This window comes from Paramormyrops kingsleyae, chromosome 13, assembly GCF_048594095.1.
Source record: "Paramormyrops kingsleyae isolate MSU_618 chromosome 13, PKINGS_0.4, whole genome shotgun sequence".
NCBI lineage: Eukaryota > Metazoa > Chordata > Actinopteri > Osteoglossiformes > Mormyridae > Paramormyrops > Paramormyrops kingsleyae.
In genome coordinates, this window is record NC_132809.1 from 26,472,211 (window position 1) to 26,493,214 (window position 21,004).

At 46.0% G+C, this 21,004-nt stretch overlaps 1 protein-coding gene and 1 long non-coding RNA gene across 3 annotated transcripts in view; one reads left to right on the forward strand and one right to left on the reverse strand.

Moving 5' to 3' along the window:
• Nucleotides 1-7,295: 7,295 nt before the first annotated feature.
• Nucleotides 7,296-20,552, reverse strand: LOC140578219 (uncharacterized). The gene is made up of 3 exons (XR_011982310.1): nt 20,269-20,552; nt 18,178-18,311; nt 7,296-7,381 (listed from the first exon to the last, which is right to left on the reverse strand). It is a non-coding gene; the product is annotated as an uncharacterized lncRNA (long non-coding RNA).
• LOC111857407 (AP-3 complex subunit beta-2-like) overlaps nt 12,652-21,004 on the forward strand; it is a 36,228-nt gene continuing 27,875 nt past the window's right edge. For both annotated transcript variants that reach the window (XM_072698481.1, XM_023838249.2), the window contains exon 1: nt 12,652-13,647. In XM_072698481.1, the coding sequence (XP_072554582.1) occupies nt 13,409-13,647 (239 nt within the window). In that variant the 5' untranslated portion in view covers nt 12,652-13,408. The remainder of the gene's footprint in view (nt 13,648-21,004) is intronic.

A 21,004-nucleotide genomic window follows, 5' to 3' on the forward strand; every position in this document is an offset into this window, starting at 1 on the left:
CACTGAAATTAATTACGGTAAAATTAATTACGGTGAAAAAGCAGTTTCCCTCCAAGGATGTTGGTGGACAAAACCCTGAGTTGCTGTCACCTACTTAGAAGACACCTTCAGGGTTTGCAACCAGACACCAGGGAAAGGGCTCCTCGCCCGGCTGACGGATGGTGACTCACTCACGTCTCTTCCCTGGCATCACAGGGAACAATGCAAGAGTGAAAACAGTGGAGAAAAATGCCGAAGCAGACATGCACGTCCCCTGCCCCGCCCCCTGCCCCAAGCTTACATTGAGTCCATACATTGCAGTTGAGCACAGTGCAGGCTAAGTCATGTGACTCAACTTTGCAAAGATCATGTGATGGGGGAGTAATGAGGGAAGCAGACCGTTGTTTTGTTTGCGAGCTATGCATGGGTCTCCAGGGGTCTGGCTACGCTAACCATACTCCCATTCAGCTGTCACATCCCTCGTCTCACTAGTAATAGTCATAGCAAAATGACATGCCATACCTCCCCCAACAAGCAGAGGGGGCCCTTTCCACTGTAACACCCCCCGGGTCTGTGAAGCAGTGTGATGTATCCTGATGCTGCACCTCAAACTTGCTCTGTGACACTAAGATACAAACTACACCTTCGTCACCCGATGGCCAGGTCCTCCATAGACCCTCCTGCGACTGAGGAGAAGAGACAGAGCAAATGCAAGCAGACGATAGTATCTCAGCCAGCCTGTGAAGGGACGGCATGTAAGAAAGGCATCATTGTGCATGGTGTACAGCGTATGGCCTCTGGACCACAGCAGCCTGAAACATGATCCGTTGGAAATGCCAAAGGGTCGCCTACTTATCACGTGCCAAAATGGCTCCCTGGCTTCCTCTGAGTAAATAGGCAAGGTAGCTGGGAGGTAGGGAGGGTACCTCTCAAAATGCATCCCAAACAGGCTTTCAATAGGCTAGGGACCGACTAACTAGCATGGCTGGGGTGAGATGGGGCTTCTGTACCATTCCTGGGGGAACAGGGCCTTCGTCGGCTCCATCCAGGACCAGGTGGCTCATGCAGTTCACCTCCCACTCCTGGACGTCTATGCTCCACAGAGGTAGAATAAGAACACGAGGCCAGGTGCCAAGGCTACAAGAAAAATAGAGGGGGTACGAGTGCTCCCATTTAGCAGTGGCTTTGACAGGGAGTGGGGAAGGGGTACTAGCATTAGCATTTAGCTAGCATTTAGCAGCTGTGTGATGAGGAGTGGAGAAGGGATAGGAGAGTTAGCATTTAGCAGCACCTTTTGATGAGGAGTGGGGAAGGGGTACTAGCGTTAGCATTTAGTTAGCATTTAGCAGCTGTGTGATAGAAGAAAAGGGGTACAAACATTAGCATTTAGCAGCTATGTGATAAGGAGTGGAGAAGGGGTACGAGCATCAGCATTTAGCAGCTGTGTGATGAGGAGTGCAGAAGGGATAGGACCATTAGCATTTAGCAGCAGCTTTTCATGGGGAGCAGGGAAGGGGTACTAGCGTTAGCATTTAGTTAGCATTTAGCAGCTGTGTGATAGAGAACAGAGAAGAGGTACAAACATTAGCATTTAGCAGCTATGTGATAAGGAGTGGAGAAGGGGTACAAGCATTAGCATTTAGCAGCTATGTGATAGAGAGCAGAGTAAAGGTACAAACATTAGCATTTAACAGCTATGTGATGGGGAGCAGGGACAGAGAATCAGCATTAGGATTCAGTAGCTGTGTGATAAAGAGCGGAGAAGGCATGTCAAGAAAGAGACGTAAAGAAAGAACTGGAGTAATAGCAAGAGCGATGAACGTAGACGGGACAGACGGGGAAGGCGTCCCGCTAATCGGCTTAATGCTCCACAGCGCTTGACTTCCCCAGTTTGTGCCCCCAAATATTGGATTAAAGGAAATGGAAACCAGTCACCGGAGAGGAGATGAGTGGGCCAATCTGGCCAGGGCTACATGATATAGCCTCACAGACTTCACTTCACAGATCACACTAATTACAGCAAGGGTGCGAAGAGCCCACAAAGGCTGACCTTAGGAAGCTTAGTCAGCTGTTGTATTAGAAAAACTGTTATGGGGAATTATCCGTGCGTCTCTCAATCAATCAATCAATCAATCAATCAGTCTGTCTGTCAATCTGTCTATCTATCGAGTTAGGACTATTATAGGAATTATTACTTTTTGTTTGTCATGTGCCTCTAGGCCTCATCTGAGACCAGAATCATCACACCATCTGCGTACAGGTTGCACATCTGTCTCCTTAACCACGCCCACAGTGGTAAACCTGTGTGTGCGTGTGGACAGGTCAGATCACTTCAAAGCCCATCAGGACTGCCGGAGGGCCGTGCCGCCCCAAAGCCCATCAGGACTGCCGGAGGGCCGTGCCGCCCCAAAGCCCATCAGGACTGCCGGAGGGCCGTGCCGCCCAAAGCCCATCAGGACTGCCGGAGGGCCGTGCCGCCCCGTCCCAGACGCGGTGTCCCTCCTGTTTCAAGCTGGCAGCAGGCACTGTATCACTTTACAGCATCGTCGGGCTCTGGGACACTCTGGTGTCGCTGAACATCTGGTGAAGCTGGAGAGCTCAGCAATTACGGCTCCTGGACACGTCCTCCTCACCCGTTCCAGGTGGGGGGGGGGGGGGTCATTTTTCAGTTAGATGAGAAAGATGCATCAAACTGTCAAACGTGTCAGAAGGACAAGACTCTAACCCCGTCTTTAGTTCCTAGGCACAGAGAGTTGGGTGTCGTCCAATTTCGCCATGTTGAGGCCCTGTCATTCAGCTGAAGCCTGTGCTATTGTGGGTAAATTTCAGTCACTCATATAATCTCCTTGATAATTTTCGTGCTAATTCTTCTTCAGGAAATAGGGGGGAAAGGCTCCAAAGTTATCAAACTTATCCTGGTTTGTAAAGTAGCTTCAGCGGTGAGGTAACAGGGGAGAGGTGACCTGGTCTACGTTTTCCACTGAGACATGAGTGAGCGAGGTAAAGGAACTAATTAAAAAGGTATAATTAAACATGCAAATGCATTGCAAAAGGATCCTGCCATCACTTGGGATTCTAGGGGAAATCCATTGGAAATCTAGCCGTGAATTATGCGATAACAGGGGGGTGTAGCGCGGGGATAATTTTGCTAACATTCCTGCAATGCATTCTGCCAGACAGACATCATAGGTCACAGTGCAAACTCTCATTCTGGGAAAGTGGTTTAAATATTTCCCTGGTCACACGATTGGTGAAATAAGCATCATCGTGATGGAAATGGTGAACTGGGGTGGCAGTTATGACAGCAGTGGTAGGAACTGGGGGCAGAGTGTGTGTGGTTTAATAAACAAACTGAAGGAAGGACCCAGAAAATGGGCGGAGCAACTCTGTTGGCATGGCAATGCCAAAGCTATGAACACAGAAAGGACAGGTGGTGAAGCGTCTGACACACGCTGCTGTTTCTGGATACTTATTTGCTTTTTTTTTAACCATTTGTATCCACATACAGACACTCCTCACTTAACAACTGAGTTCTGTTCCTAGGACTGGGTCGTTAAGCGAATTGGTTGATAAGTAAGGAGCCCCCCATTACCGATATTTCGAACATACTGTACTGGTAAGTGGGGGTGTGTCAACCATCTTTAGATATTGTTTTAATGTCACCTTTACACCAATTATATCATTTTGTATATTTATAAATAATGCAAGATGAGATGCTTGATACTCAGATGGCGTGATGCCATTTCCATGACTCCTACAGCGTACAAATCCAGCTGGTTGGAGAGCTGTTTGTCAGTCCAGGAGGTCGTTAAATTAAGAGTATCTCTGAATAACGGACAGACTGATGTTGTACTGGATTCACGTTAGGCCTGTTTTGTTGAGAAAAAAGAAGCGTTTTAAATACCCTGGGTATTTACTAACTAAGAAAGCCATTGTTCTGTCAAACTGGGCCAAAGAGTCCTTCAGACATCTCATTTATCACCTAAACTGTCCCACAAATACTGTGCTAAGATAAAGGTTACTAACAACAGCACTGGTTTCATGGTGAAGTTCTCAGATTTGCCTTGAAGAATGTCATCAATTTCTGACCTTAATCATTCAACAGCAAGGTTAAAACAGAAGCAGAAAACAAGCTTCAGGTTTGAAGGAGCTTTCTAAGATGTGGTCCAGTTCTGGGGTCAACTGCTCAAAGTCAATATGAGTAAATGAGATAAATGGGTCTATTTGCCTCCCATAGCCAGAGACTCACAAACATTTAAGGTTTCACAATACAGCTGGGAATTTCCTTACTAGAGCCAGTGTATGGATTGGGGGTGTGGCCTTTGTTTGTGGGGGTGGAGGCAGGGGTGTGGCTTGGGTATGAGGGAGGTGCTTACACTTACATCGGCACAGGCAGCACCGTGGGCAGCACCTGGGCCTCATCCCTTACGCTCAGCGGGCACAACTCCAGCAGCTGCACGATGACCGAATTTAGGCATGACCCCCTGCAGCAGGATGAGGAGAGCGAGGGGGACAGAGGGACAGCAGAACCTGCACGGGGCACAGTGACACACGGCAGCCCAGAGTGGGAAAAGGCTACTTCAGCAGAATAATAAACACAAAATATAAATAATCACAAAAGAACACGGAAGAAATGTAGCACTTAGATCCCCAGGGAGAAGCTCAGCTGCAGAAGTTACAGCTGCAGAGTCTAAAAGCTCGTCAGATAAGTGCTGAGCTTGTCCCTGTCAGGGAGCCGCTGATGACCACGCAGCAATGGACCCGAAGCATGGAAGCTTCTGGTCAGTCAATAGCACTGGCTTGCTACATCGTTACTGGGGTTGGGGGTATAAAATGTACTATGGGAGGGACCCCAGTGTCCAGGCCAGATCGTAATCCAGCACAGGTTGGAGGCTAGGGGCTGGGGCCTCTCTCAAAACAACCCTGACCCTCCAGAAGCCTGTAGTGTTGATGCCCCCAAATATTAGATTAGAGAAAATGGTGTTGGGGGACCGACTGGGTGGCGCTGTCACTCCAGGATGGGCCTGAAGGTACAGCGCTGGGGTTCCCTTTGAGCGTAATGAGGTCCCACGCGGCACGGACAGAGTCCCAACAAGCCAACGGGTCAGGAACCGACCTGCAAGAAAGATCCTCATACATAGTGATGGCCAGATGAAGCTTCATGGACTGTTTGCTGTATTTTCTGACCCCACTGGTGCTCTCTGTTCGTAAAAGGGCTCAAAGCATAGCCCAAAGCAAGCCAAGAGCGCCATCTAGTGGGGTCAAAAATACAGCAAATGGTTCATGAAGTTTTATTTGCTCATCACAACCCAAACTCTATACATAGCTGGTAATACCAGCTCTTCTCCTCCCCTAATGATCTCCAAACAACTCTCCAGTTCATCTTCATTCCTCATTTGGAATTTGTGCTTGTCTTACTCATCCAGTGAGTGATCAGACAACCAGAGGTAGAGATTTCAGGTTCAGAGAGTACAAATCCATACCAAGATTTTGTTTCAAACAGCCAGTTGAGTACTCTGTGACTGTGACTCTTTATACTCAACTGGTTGGTTGAAACAAAATCTTGGTCTGGATTTGTACTCTCTGGACTTGAAATCTCCACCTCTGCAGACAGCCCAGTAAGAGGTTTAGGGATTTAGGGTTAGGGGTGAGAGGCCAGACCTCTTCCTCCTTCGTGTTTATCAGGAGCATGGCACCAAAGTGAGACATTCCTGAAGAAAGCAGACAAGTACAATGGGTTAGGCATGCATTGCTGGTCTGGTTTCTACTAAAAGATCTCCGTCTGGGATGTATCATTAGGATTTTGTAAAAAAAACTGACCTGTTAGGAAACATACATACAGAACCAGTAAGTGAAATGACAACATGTACATTTTGGGGCATTTTTGAAAAATTATCAGTCAGTAATAAACAGGTCTGCACAGTACTGATTTTGTAGAAACTGTGGAAAATTTTTGTGCTCTGCTGCTCCCTAATGGCCAGAATTTAAACTTCATTACAAGATTCAAGGTTCAAATTTATTCGAAATATTCATTAAATCGACGTGACCACTGAAAACAAAGAGTTGAACATTAGAATGAGCAAAAGGTAACACCTATTTATTACCAATTTTTGACATATTTCACAAACTAAGCAACCATCTGCTTAAGTGCCCATCTTGACTGCATCCTGTCTGAGGGCTGTATCTAGAAAAAGCTTGGCTTGTCTTGCAATGGCTTCAGCTGTGTTGCCCATCAAGGACCAATGAGCTGGGAATGACCCTCCTGTGAGGAGACCCCTAGAAGGCAAAGGCGACCTGCTTATGAATAATGGGGAAAAGGTCCAGTATAGCAGTATACTGAAGGCATGACAGGTCAGAGAGGAATCCCTCTGGGTCGGGAATGACCCTCCTGTGAGGAGACCCCTAGAAGGCAAAGGCGACCTGCTTATGAATAATGGGGAAAAGGTCCAGTATAGCAGTATACTGAAGGCATGACAGGTCAGAGGGGAATCCCTCTGGGTCGGGAATGACCCTCCTGTGAGGAGACCCCTAGAAGGCAGAGGCGACCTGCTTATGAATAATGGGGAAAAGGTCCAGTATAGCAGTATACTGAAGGCATGACAGGTCAGAGGGGGGATCCCTGGGAAGAGTACCAGACCATCCAATCCACATAAACATCAGAGGGATGTGTGTAACAATACTAAAATTTTCATTTTCAGGGTGGATATTTCCCCCAGAGGTTTTTTTTGTTGTTTTCCCCTGTTTCCCTCTTTCTTTCTTTCTTTCTTTCTTTCTTTCTTTCTTTCCTTTTATAATGGGTTGCCACTCACCCTTGGGGTGACTAACATTCCTATCTGCATTGTATTATCATTGTATTGCATTGTACTGTTGCTTACTACACTGTTGTTTTGTCCTTTTTTGCATTGTTTTTGGTCCTATTGTCCTCCCATGCACCCGCCCCCCACCCTGTAATTGTACCACAAACATTTCACTGTGTTTCTTGGATTATACAGTGGTGCTTGAAAGTTTGTGAACCCTATAGAATTGTCTACATTTCTGCATAAATATGACCTGAAACATCAGATTTTCACACAGGTCCTCAAAGTACATAAAGAAAACCCAGTTAAATAAATGAGACAAAAATATCTCACTTGGTCAATTATTTATTGAGGAAAATGATCCAGTATTAGATATCTGTCAAAAGTATGTGAACCCGGTTCCTGGGTCCATTCATTCAATTATCTTCTTAGGTCTTTAGCTCAGATCATGTCAAATAGTGAAGAGCTAAAATAACTGACAGACCACACTCTTTATTTTCGAACTTTTATTTGTGAGGGGTGGGGGGGGGGGGGTAACACACAGGACAGGAGGACATACACTTAATCCTCAGTGCTCTGGGTCCTCTGCACATGGACGTCCTTTGCTATGACAAAGAAAAGAAGAATTGGTTAAAATCATCTCCGGGAAAAAGCCCCAGGCAGTACCTGTCGCCTCCCTATAGTTAATGATAGTTACTCTGTTGTTGACTTTGGTGAGTCTGCCAGGGATTATGGCATAAGCTCGGAAGAGCCGCTTCTATTATTATTAGTAGTAGTACTATTATTATTACTATTATTATTATTGCATAATACAAGGATGAATTTACAATGTGTCCACACTTGCAAGAAAATAAAAACTGAGCCCTTAATTTTAACAGCATCTGATGTGTTAATGCACTCAGTGAGAGGGCCGGGGAAAAGCATGCTTTACGGATGCTAACTTTACGGACGCTAACTTTATGGATGCTAACTTTACGGATGCTAACTTTACGGACGCTAACTTTACGGATGCTAACTTTACGGATGCTAACTGTTACGGATGCTAACTTTAGTAGAAAGTCCTCAGCTGCTCTGCTTATACGAAAGGTGCTGCAAAACAATGCAAAGTGAAAGAAAATGAGAAGCTTTGACGGAGCGAGTATCAGACGACATTGGCACGCGCCATAAGCAAGATGCCTTCACCTCATCTGCACCTGCAGTCTATGTCTGTATTCATTTTTCCATCGACATATATGCTTGTAACATTTCACATTTTAATCCACTCAGACTACTTCACTACATCATTGCGGCATCCCATAATGCTATAAATTAGTTCATGGCTATGTTTTAGTTAACCCATCTCTAAGCTATGCCAAAATAAATGGGGGAAACTTAATTACAACTCTTTCACATTTCTAGTAGAACTGTTAGATTTCAATAGGCTGGCATCCTGTCTAAGCTGCTGCCCTTGTGTGGCCTAGTTTAGCCCCACCGGCACCCTTGATAAGTACATTTTTGGGGCACCTTTGAAAAATTTCAACGTAAGCATTATTCTAGTACATGAGTAAAGAACAGGACTACACGGCCCAATTTTGCCTTGTAGCAACTGTGGAACAAGATAATACTCTGCTGCACCCTGGTGGTCAGAATGTGAACGTCATCAGATGTTGTTCTTGTTGGAGCTACTTGTGTGCAGAGGTGGCAATTTCAAGTCCAGAAAGTAAAACTCCAGACCATGATTTACTTTCAACCAACCAGTTGAGCATAAAGAGTCACAGTCACAGAGTACTCAACTGGTTGGTTGAAAGTAAATCATGGTCTGGATTTTTACTTTCTGGACCTGAAATTGCCACCTCTGCTTGTGTGAACCAAGTCAATAGGTGTAACCACTGAAAACTGCAGCAACATCTGCTGGCCAATCTGGAGCAGAAGGGTCAGCTTGTAACATAAGGTAGAAGGATAACAAAATTGAAGTGAAAGTGATTAGTTGTCATCAGCAACAAAATGCATCCTCAGCATTTAACCCATATGTGATACAGCAGGGGTCAGCTAATTCAACACCCAGAGAGCAGTGCTTGTGGGGGGGGGGGGTACCTCAGGATACCTCACTGTTCGGGGATTCAAACCAACAATTTTTCAATTACAAGCGCATTTCCCTGCCCGAAAAGCCAGCACAGCATATGTTAATTAAATAAGTACAGGACTAAAAATATCAACTTATATAAATAGCATATAAAAAGTAAAGATAGAATTGAGAAGAGCAGGAGGCAGCTATAAAATGTTCTTTTATTTGGAGGTGTTAATGACTCTAACAGCCTGGGATTAGAACCGTCTTTCAGCCTCTCACTTCTAGCTCTAGAAGCACCCGTCTAAGCTCAGCCACTGGGACAGCTTGCTGCATGGCTGCTGAGTGCCTCTGATAATCGCTGGGTACCGGTGTCCTGCAGTGTGGGCAGCTTTGTCCTGGTGATTCGCTCGGTGCACCATATCGCCCTCTACAGGGCTCCTCGGAGCTGCAGCTGTCATGCCTGGCGGTGATACCTGAGTATCCCAACGTAGGGCTGTAGAAGGTTTTCTTTATAGTTCAGACAGCATTTCGAGCGAAAATTCTCAAATGCTATGCTAAATTGTACTGATGTCTGCACCACGCAGCAGGTCGGAAAGATGTCCACTCGTGACGGTCCTTTCACTGCCCCGCCTTCCGAGGCTGTTCTCCTGCTGTGTTGATTCCTTCCACTGTATGATTACGAGTTAATGATATGGTGTGCGAGCAAACCGTGTCAGGTTGGTACTTTGCATTTAATTCCCAGCATTTTTCAAGGACGACTGTTTTTTTATTCCCACAGTGTTGTCTAGTTTGAGATTACAAAATAGCAGTTTATATCTCTGGAACTGCTCAAGTGAAACAAATTGCTGTTTTATGTCATATTTAAGACGTGTTTGGGGGAAAACAGCACCGTTCAAGAACATAATGCTTAATATGAGACTTAGCATAGGAGGACAAACATAGTGTTGTTTTCCTCAGTGTATTAATTTACAGTCTAGCTTTAAAACTACTCTATCAACTCTGGTGCCACTCCACAGCTGCAGTAGCGTAGAACCACCACAGGAGGGCAGTTCACATTATTAAAACAATTGAACCTATTTACTCGTGCTGTTATGTATATGGGGATGAAATGGTAACCGGTTTCACGGTAAACCACGGTAAAAGCAAGCAACGTAGGATTATTTAGTGTCAGTGAAAACCCTCTGGAAGGCAGTGTTAGTGCTCCAGATTTTTTTAACGTTGATGCACATTTTACATGACATGAGACGTCACATTGGCCATGTTATTAATATAACGTTTATGTAAACAAAAATTGTGCAGTGATGCTAATTGTATTTGTGATTTTCAATATAAAATTTGCTGCAATGATTTCCATTTGTCTATCAATACTCTTTAGACATTTTCAGCACAGTTTAACTAGGGTGACCTGATCCATGTCAGGGGGGCACTATGAGCTACTTCAGGTTTTAGAAACTATTGAGTAGATTTAGAAAGGCTCCTGTGCTTGGCTAATTAATTCAGTTCTTCTTGTGCTTTGACTGTTTTTTTCCTTAATTGAAAGACTAATTGAAATGATAGTTTACAAACCTTATTACAACACCCCTGTACCTTATTACAACACCCCTGTACCTTATTACAACACCTCTGTACCTTATTACAACACTCCTGTACCTTATTACAACACCCCTGTACCTTATCGTAGCACTCTTGTATCTTATTACAGTATTCTTGTTCATTACTACAAAGCTGCTGTACCTTATTACAACAATCCTGTACTTCACTACAGCACTCCTGGGCCTTACTACAATGTTCCTGTATCTTACTACAGCACTCCTGTGCCTTACTACAACATTCCTGTACCTTACTACAGCTCTCCCGTGCCTTATTACAGTACTCCCGTGCCTTGTTGCAGTGCAGAAGAACACAAAGTCACAAGTGTCCCTCACCTCCAGCTCCACTAGCACGGTTGCCAAGGAAACCCATCTTTTAAACAGTCTTTGGGATCGTGTGCAAGCGTCAAGCACACTCGACGCTCATGAGAGTTGGCCAGACGGGAAAAACTACTCAAACTTCACTGTTGAGAGTCTGCTCACATTAACTATGCACTGAAATAAAGCATTAAGGTCAGCTAACAAGAGCCCATGTCCCCATTAACCTAAACAGCTTTGCATAGTGAAACTACTGCAGTTAAGCCCGTGCACGGCAATAATTAAATTATTACTGAGTCAGGTTTAGCAAGTACTGCCATGGGTCGTACATGCAGTATGTGAGGGGTGGAGGGACACTGGGAAGGATAAAAGCATTTCAGCACCTTTCAGCTGATACCAAGACAACATATTTACCCCCAACCCCCAGGCCCTGTGAGCATGTATGGAGAGCACATTTACGTAGCGTGGAGCTTACAGCTCCAGAGGTGTCCCCCCCCCCCCCACCCCTAGGCATGGAAGCACCTGAAAACGGGGAGAACAAACAAAGTGTGGGCCAGTATTGATAATGAGGAGCACAGGCATTAATGAAGACTGAGCACAGAAGCAGAGGGGTTATTTAAGGCAAATTAGACTAAGTTAGAGGGAGCTTGGATAAAATATTCTGAAATAAAATGTTCTTAAGATAAAAAAGGCCTTCAGCTCGGATTTAATTGCGAAGACCAAGGGGACTTCCCTTAGTTAGCCTGCAGGCTGCCTCTAAGCACAGAGCTCTGTAATTGAAAGCTATCCTGCCGTCGGCCATTATGCCTGTCTGAGTCATTAGAAGGCGACCTGCCTCCTGCGACCTTGATGACACCCAACAGCCAGCTGACGGGGGCCGCAGGAGACTGACCTTTCAAACAGCACCTCTGCGTGGACGAGAGTGACCACATTCCTCTGGGGCGCTGAGAAAAACTGGATAGAAACTACAGGAAATTCAATCCTACGAACACCTGGAATAATAATACTCTTTAATGGTATTAAATTTAGTTTAGTTTATTGCTTGATGCTGGTTATTTGCCCCCTGGCTACTAATTGGGTGTTGATCGAGGTGTTGAGTGAGGAATCGCACCCCAACACCGCCATGGAGGGCCATAGGTCTCTATTTCATCTCAGAAGTTCTAGTGCAGCTCCGCCATGCTGAGGTCGGCCCTGTCAACGGCTAATTACATACGAGTCTTTTTACTCAGACGAGTCACTTCATGAGCCCCGAACACTGGGCATGCTCAGTGCCGCTGGACAACTTTCTAGTCACCCATCACTTAGCAAACATTTGACATAGTGAAGCATGGGCCTAACCCTAAGACTAACTCCAAGCTCTGGAGGATCAGAGATTCCACAGGCGTCTCTCGGCATGGGGATCGGGAAGGCAGATGATTGGCGTTGGAAGGGAAGGGAAATTCAAAGGTGCTGAGGAGAAGGTCTGATGCGGGTTCCAGCAGCATCCTGGGTAACAGCAGCCGAAACAGGATGTACAGGAATGGAGCTCCCAGTGGTGTTATGGCAACAAGGAGGTTCTCAGTAAGGAATAGCCATCACCTGCTACTCTGCTGCTACTCTGCTCCACCTCCACCCTGGCTCTCAATGCCAGTGACTGAGTTACTCCCTGACTGTCGCTGGGGTGACACATTAACACACTGACACTGTGCTGCTGTGGATGGTGGTGGTGGTGGGGGGGGGGGTTTAGTCGGGGGTAGTAGTTCTGTGTGCCGTCAAGCCTCAGGAAATTCGGAAAGCTGAGTCACTTCGGGAACTCGTCATGGAGGAAGAGAGAGAGAGAGAGAGAGAGAGAGAGAGAGAGAGGGGCGAAGAGACAGGGAAATAGAGAGCGAGTGTGGGAGAGAGAGAGAGAAAGGGGGGGGGGGTGAGTGTGGTGGAGCCAGTGAGCTGTGCTGCCTTTATGGAGCAAGAAGGCAGATAGGAAACCTAGCAGTCAGCAGCCGGGAGAGTCAGAGGCGCAGGTGGACTCAGAACAACCTCACCCCCCCAAAAGACTGGGGAGCTGGGAGCCGGGACACCCCCCTCCCCCCCTGCAGCCAGCCATCAGGCAGATTCCGGTGCAATCCTGCTGGTTTCTCCACTCTAGGCTGAAAGCTGCTGTTTCGGCATCCGTCCTGCCGGCTTCTGTCACCTCTCTCCAGGAGTTGTACCACACTGCCGTCTAACCCCCTGTGGCCACCAGAGGGCAGTCAAGAGCACTTCAGACGGACAGGCTGCTGACTTCTCATGACTGAAGGGTTTCGTCCTCCTACTTTTCAGGTGGGAACAACAGCTGATGGTGACCAACATAACTCTCCTCCCTCCATTTGAGGACTCGTACTGATTATCTCGGGGCTTCTGCAAACATCTGTGAAGAACTTTGACAAGGGGTGACTGAACCTGCACACGTTCATTCCGTCCTTTTCTCCAGCTGGGACTTTCACTGGCGGTGATCATCCGCTCAACCGGCTCTCTTGTGAGTACGATCTTTTGACTGGTGGAGATCCTCGCTGCTGGTGAAGATCCTCGTTGCAGGTGAAGATCCTCGCTGCAGGTGGAGATCCTCGCTGCAGGTGTAGATCCTCGTTGCAGGTGAAGATCCTCGCTGCAGGTGGAGATCCTCGCTGCAGGTGTAGATCCCCACACCGCAAAGCCCAGCCATGACTCCGATGCAGCGTCTGCTCCAGCTGCCGGTCAGCGCCGTCAACATGGTGAAGACGGTACAGGGGCCCCCGGAGGAGGCCAAGAGCCCCGTGCTGACACCGGACAACAGCCAGGCCACATGGTACAGCGCCGTGCAGCCCGATGAGCTCCGTCACCTGCGGCCCACCGGGGACGGCGAGGAACCATCACCACAGTCAGAGGACGGGACGGCTGGGCCCTTGGCACAGCCACTGCGGTAGGGGCACCTGACGCTCGTAACTCTGTTGCATCTAGGGTGACCACCAATTCCATATCAGGGGGGACACTATGAGCTACTTCAGCTTTTACGAACTACTTTAAAGCTGAAAGGGTTCTGTGCTCTGCTAAAATGTTTGGTTAGTTCCTAGATTGAAAGAGTCATCCAGCTGTTTCGCATTAACATTACTGACACATATGCATGATTATAGGAGACTGACCAATCAGCATACGGCAAGAACCCAGTGCTTAAGTGAAATGCTGGTCCTTTTAATTGAAATGTATGAAATGGTAGTTTACAAATCCTGTTGTAGCTCATAGTGTCCCTCCTGACATGGATTAGGTGGTCACCCTAGTTGCATCACCATTTCCAAAACCAACCTAGAGTCACCTAATCCCTAAGAATATTAACCTAAATGTCACAATGGGTAGGCGCAGATCTCAGTGGGAACGTGTGGGTCTTTGGATCATCTCCTTGTTCTTCAAGTGCATGAGAGATGGTGGTTGCGTGATGATAGCTAGGAGCTGTGTGACTCAGTGGTTTAAGGTTCTATGCCCGTGATTGCAAGGTTGCTAGTTCAAATCCATGGGTCAGCAAAGTTATTTCAGCAGTAGGTCCTTGAACAAAGCCATTAACCCCCAGTTGCTCCAGGGACTGATCTGGCCTTCTCAATTGTACACCACTTTTGATAAACGTGTCTGCTGCAATACAATAAAAACATAATACAATAAAAAGCTTGTGTATGCAGTCCCTGTAGAGTGCTGTGTGTATCTGTCCAAGCTTTTCTCAAGTGCAGGATGCTGATAGATCATCCTCATATCTGCTCTTCCTTCTATCTTCTCACATGGACATAATGGATTGGATAAAGATAGTGGTAGAGAGGCCAGTGGTACATTGTGTTCAGCCCTCAGAAAAGTCCTTTCCTTTCTCTTATTCAGTTTTATTTTCAGTCCATGCTAGTTTAACCTGGAACCCTTCAAAGCAGAACAGTCATTCCAACGGCCCTGTATGATGGACAGATTCTAGACATGGGCGTCTCACAGAACACGTTCCGGTTACTATTATCCCTGGAATTGTTGGAGCCGTTGCCATGCAAGTGATGTCAACGTGTGATGTCAAAAGATCAGGAGACGAAGGGACAGTGATCTTGCCACACTGATGTTAAGAACATAGCTTTTCCCATAATTCACCTGGTTCTCCAACCCATTAATATTAATGGACATTAACGCAGCCTTCAAAGCTGGTGGTGTCTTTGTGTTTTGTCGTAATGTAGCTGAAGAAAGGTGGCAGTGTTGCAGGGTAAAGTGACACCACGTTAAAAGCTTCAGGACGTGTTATGAATGTCCTGCTCCGAGCTCTGTGTGCTGCTCTTGGCTCTCACATTCATTCTCGACGTCTGCTGAGTCTTCTTTCAGTTATCCTGCTCTGTGGCCTGGAAACGTGAAGTCAGCTCCGGTTACCCGTCCCGCAGTGACACACACGCCACACCGACTCGAGACAGACATCTGGGGGGGTTCTGTGACACGGGAAGCTTTTATTTATTCATAGCCCAGGATGAATGGGCAGCTATAGCCTGCGAGACTCACTACAGGAACCAGTAACTCTTTAGAAGCTGGATTGCTGAATCTAAAGCTGTCTCAGATCTCGGGGATCTTGCAGATGGTCGTGTAGATGACTGCTGCTCCAGTTGTCCTTACATCTTTGTTAAACCTTTGCAGTGAAACATAAGTTACAGGTTGTCCCCAGGTTAAGAACATCTGACTTACAGACAACTCGTACTTATGAATAGACTTCCATAAAGCCTATTATATTAAAATTGGTCAAATACAATGGTTTCTGATGATAAACACATGCACTACTTTGTGACACTTGTGAAAATATTGTTCAGTCTCAGCAGTTTGTCATGGTACAATACAGTGCCATATGCAGTTACTTTAATTATTGTTGTGTAATTATTATTATTATTATTATTATTATTATTATTATGTACTGTATTATTATTTTTCTGGCTTACCCACAAATTCATAACCCTGGGACTGCCTGTAGTTTAATGTGGAAAATACAGCTCCAGTTTATATAAATGTTATTTCATAGCAGTCTGAATAGGACCATTACACTGTCTCTGTGGCCTCCCTTACATATTGCATGCAAAAGTTTTCTCTCGTCTTCTTAGTCGCCTTCACTTCTGATTCCTGCATTTCCTGAAGCCTTCAGTAGGTGCCTGGGCACATTGTAAATCACAGGGCTGTGGGTCATATTTTTATGGATGAAGATGTCCGTGGTCCAGTCTGTCCCTCACAAGGAGGTTCTCTGCTCTCTAATATGGCTCAAAACAGCTACAACTGGATTAATTCAGAATATCGGGGATTGGAGACGGTCTCAGATCAGCTAATTCAGGTTTTATAATGCTGCATCAGCAAAAGCCCCAACCCAAGCAACCTGATCCTCAGTCTCCTTCTGGAGGCCTTTTGCTTAAGAAGCACTGAAGGCTACTGGACCCAGTAATTCAGCTCACCAGCTCATCTTGGCCGAAGTCTGATTCTTGTTTAGGCGCTAAACCCATGTGACACAGCTGTGTTTCCAACCAGAGTGTTTCGGGTCGACTGTGTTGCTCCTAATTACCCTCTAAGGACATTTGGATTTCAGCTTGTATCCCTAATTGACATGGTTCCACATGTAAGCCAGTCATTACGGACAGCAAATTATAAAGCTGTTGCCAGTATATTATAAAGTCTGTTGCCAGTAGTCTAGTTTTGACAGACTTGGGCTTTAGGTGCAAGGCGCCAGGGTTTTGGTGCCGTTTTATGCCTGCACAGAGTGCATAACATGTGATCCAGGGAAATATTCATCTTCATTCATTTTCAACCCGGTCCCTGGGGTCTCACAGTCGGTCCACATCTTTGCTCCCTCCCAGCTCCCTGCCAGACAGCAAAGAGAGCAAAAACGTGGACCGTCTGCGGGTCCCTGACGACCAGATTAGGAAGCACTGGCATAAACAAACAATTTGGGTCCTAGGTTGATAACCTCCGACTTAGAGGCTGTTTTCAGACTCTCCGTGTGTAGCGCAAACACAGCTATTTCACCCCAGGCCAGATATGATGCTTTCCTCTTCTAACACTATGGAGTTTCTTCCTGCTTGTCACACAAACTTACAGTAACACCCACTTCTAAGTATTCTGTGTGCTGGGAGTATGTTTTAAATAACAGCTTCTTACAGTTTAGTTCCAACAACTGAGACCAAATGGAATGTATAAGAATCCTAATTATCTGAGACTCTCCCCAGCTCGACAGGCATGTGCTGAGATTTTACAGAAGCTAATTTATTTAATAGGATAGATACTAGACCAGTTATGGTACAGGCTGCACTATAGATGGAGATGTAAATGCCGTACCGTGCGCAGCCTGACTCTGTACTGTGCTCATTTCTGCTGTGCATTCACATAGAAAAATGTGCCCTGAACATAGAAGTCCTGCCAAAATCTTTGGCAAGGAGGTTTAACCCGTGAATGATAAGTTACGCATACCTTAGCGAGGAAGGATTCAGCAGACAGGGCAGTGAGGCAAGGGGAGACCACGGAACAGGTTTTTATTTTTAACTTTACGATTTTCAAGGCAGGGACAGAACAAACACTGCACTTTAGGGGAAAATTGACCCGAAAGTGGCTAATAAACAAACGACAGGTTTTTTTTTGCCAACACAGTTAATACTCTGGGATTAATAGCATAGGTATGCCTGATATTCTCCAAACCAAGTTCAAGTCAAGTCAAGTCTAGTGCGTCTTATTGTTATATCATCCATATACAGGTGTACAGCGGCATGTAATGGCCATCCGAAGGTTCCCAAAACATGACAGATCATACAGATATATAGGAATTTTCTGGGATGAGAGATAGGAACATATTAGTATAAACTGCCAGGGTCATCATCTTTTTCTCTTAGGAAATCATTGTCACCGAGATGAAGGGTATAATGTTTTGTGTTGAATGAGCACCCATGTGTTTAAGTCCAGCCGTTAAAGCCTAAATTAAAAGTCGAATGCCCAGCATTAGAGGTGCCAGATGACCTCGTCCAATCAGTGAGCTGCGATGTAGCATTAAGAGGCTTGTTGGGCACCAGTGGTGTCATTCTCTACCGCCGCTGCTTTGGGGGAGCAATGCTTCCAATGGAAGCCAACCGTGCCCCCCAGTTCCGGCCACACATCATAGGCAGCTAATTCCTAGGTGGACGGGAACACCGGTTTTGAAGTTGGATTTTTGAACAGCTGCACGATGAACTACCCTCATGTTTTTTTTTAAAGATGTCTGCTCTTCTTGCCCCTTCCTTTCAGAAAATCCTCTTGAACTGGCCCCCCTTCTCACTGCCACTGAGACACCCATAGTAAAATGTGGGGCCGCTTCACAAAACAGCCCCACCCAGTTTTGACGCCTTGAGAAATAAACTCTCAGGCCCCTCCCTGCAGGTGAGGCACCTCCCCATTCGATGAGAAGACAGGGGTTCAAACTCTGAACATCTGCCCCAAACCCTCATACCTCAGGGGTTTGCTGTCTTGTGCTACTTCTGATCTTCTAGTTCCAGGTGGACCGTCTTCTTCCCAGCACAGATGTTCTATGATCGCCAGGCCTCCGCCCCCATGGCTAACTGCGGTCCCATAGTTCACCCTGTCCTATTTTTAAACACATAAAGGGAAATTTCGTGAGTCAGTGTCAGCGACGGTTGAGGAGGTGTGAAATCCTCGCTGGTGTATCCCAGGCAGAAATACGCCATTTCTCCTGCGTGACTCACACAGCAAGGAAGACGTCTGCTTTGATCAGAAGGCAGAAACTAAACCATTCTGAAGACTCCTTAAGGGAACAATAGTGTGAATGAATAATGAATAAGAGCCAGAAGACAATGGAGGAGAGGAAACAAAACCTCATTGTTTGACACAGGAGGAAAATATACCTCTGGGGAGTCCAAGATCAACTGGCTGTCCAAACTCTTCACCATGCTCACAATAGTGAATAGTGGTCAGTGGAGTGTGTGTTTGGGTAGTGGTATCTACTGTCCATTCCAGGTCCGGGGGATTCGGTGGTCAGTACGGAGGGTCAGTACAGAAAGAAGACCCACAAAAGCGACAGCAAGCAGAAAATGGCAGCATGTGCAGTTAGACAGGGTCACACATCTGATGTGACACTCACGCCTTCAGACTCTCACGCTCCCACAAGAAATCTGTATTATTCCATTACAAACCTAAAATTAGCTAAATTGAAAGCGTTGGGGTACTTTGCAAACCCTACAGACTATTTACAAGGTTACAAACTGTTACACACCTGTAGATGCGTGTGCAGACCTGTCTTGAACTGAAAATGTCACACCAGCCAGCTGACCAAAGTCAGCAGCCCTGAGTTAGGGCCTTATTTACGGCTAAAGTGTAATAGGTCTTCAGCCTGGAACCGAAAGGCTGCTCTGCTGCTCGTCTAACATGCATATAAGGCACTGGTAAGATGAGAAGAACAAGATCAAGACTGAGGTGAAAGAATGAGAACAAGTGAGTCCTGTGACCCCCCCCCCCCGCCACACACGCACACTGCTAGCCCCAGGTGACGAGTTCTTTCATCTGTCTTAGTTTTGCACATATTGCAAAGAAAAAAGCAAAGAAGATTATTAATCCTGTAGGGTTATTAATTGATTTAAGTCTTTCATTTACATGCCTCTAACTATCGTAGAGATACAATGAATGTGTTATCAATGCCAGGTCAGCGTTAATGGAGCCCCACTATAGCCTTCAACACCCACTTCCTTAATAGACTACAGACACATGAAAGGTCAATTAGCTGGACACAAATGACAGGAATGGTCCACCTACAGACCTCCCAAGCGGCTGGATCTGATCATGGTTTGAGCCTGGGCTGTTACTGGGAGTAGAGTGTAGCCATTCTGTATTTATATAGGGTCATGCTGGGTACTAAACAGTCAGGGAAGGAGAAGTCAAAGCCATATATGTCAGTGCAGACATTTGCCATGAAATTACAATGGCATTTTCACATCTGTGTATTGCGGCTCTTTCCGCAGTCTGCAGTCTGCTCCACACGCAGAGGGTTGGCAGAGACACACCTTGACATAAATGCTGACAGTCACAGGTCATTCCGTGGCCTGCTGATTTCGCATGCTAATGTCTTTTCGGCTGCCATTTTTCACAGAGCTGATGTTTTGGAGTCGCGCGACGCTGCAGATTACTTTAAGACGGCCTAAAGCAATGATCTATCTGTGTGGCCGATGAGCAGTGGCGGTTCTAGACAAATTTTACTAGGGGGGCCAAGAAGGGGCCAGTGTTTAACCAGAGAGGCACATTAAAAAATGACAACAAATGATATTTAAAGATTATAAACTTTATTTTACTTTAAAATCATACAAACATTTATTTTGTACAAGAGTAAGTGCAGGTGCAAAAGAGGTAGGGCCATAAAAAATGATAAGGGTACAAATATTCAAGTAACAAATATAAAAGTGTTACCAAGTTTTTAAATATCTCGAGACCAGCCATTTCCAAACTTGATTTCATTATCAGTGTGAAAAACAAAAGTAACACGGTTATGTGCAAGAACAACAAGTCACTCACGAGATGAAATTGTTTTGCTTACCTTCGACTCTTGCTACAGAAGAAATTAATCGTAGCTCCACTATCCAAGAGTGGTTCTAGCTGTTGCTGCGCTCCCATTCACCGAGCAGCACCACAGTGTTTGGGTGCGCCGCTCTAATTTACCCGTGTAGAACGATGCGTCGCATTAGTTCCGCTTTTGGCGCTCGTGTGTAAAATCATAATAAATTCATACTTTTTTATTTGGTCAGCACAGGGGGGCCACAGGGGTGGCCAGGGACATGTCTACAGAGGCACGGGCCTCCCTAGGCCTCCGTGTAGAACCGCCACTGCCGATGAGTCATCCCCTGCCGTTAAATGTAATCATTCCGCCAGCGCCCAACACTGTCTCAGGGAGCATGCATGCTATGATGAATTCATAAAGACAATCCCAGACTGTGTATACACACATTATCTAGCCGAATGACAGCTCGTGGAAATCTCATTGTGAAAGGTGTTTGGGGGCATTTTGTGAAAATCGCAGAGTGGAATGTGATTGGACTGTCGCTGTTTGAACTTCCAGAGTTATCTCTCTCATTATCCCTGGGTGTCCCTGTGTCATGACCGCTGTGCCATCTGCCAGCGTTTGACATGTCATTTACTTGCCATCTGATTCACCCCTGGAATGCCAGTTGAACTTATCCTGATACAGGCAGTTTACAACCCACAGAAGTAATCCATTCCTTGAACCCTTTCATAAGTGAGGTTTTCCATAAATCAGATTTAATAATAACAGATAC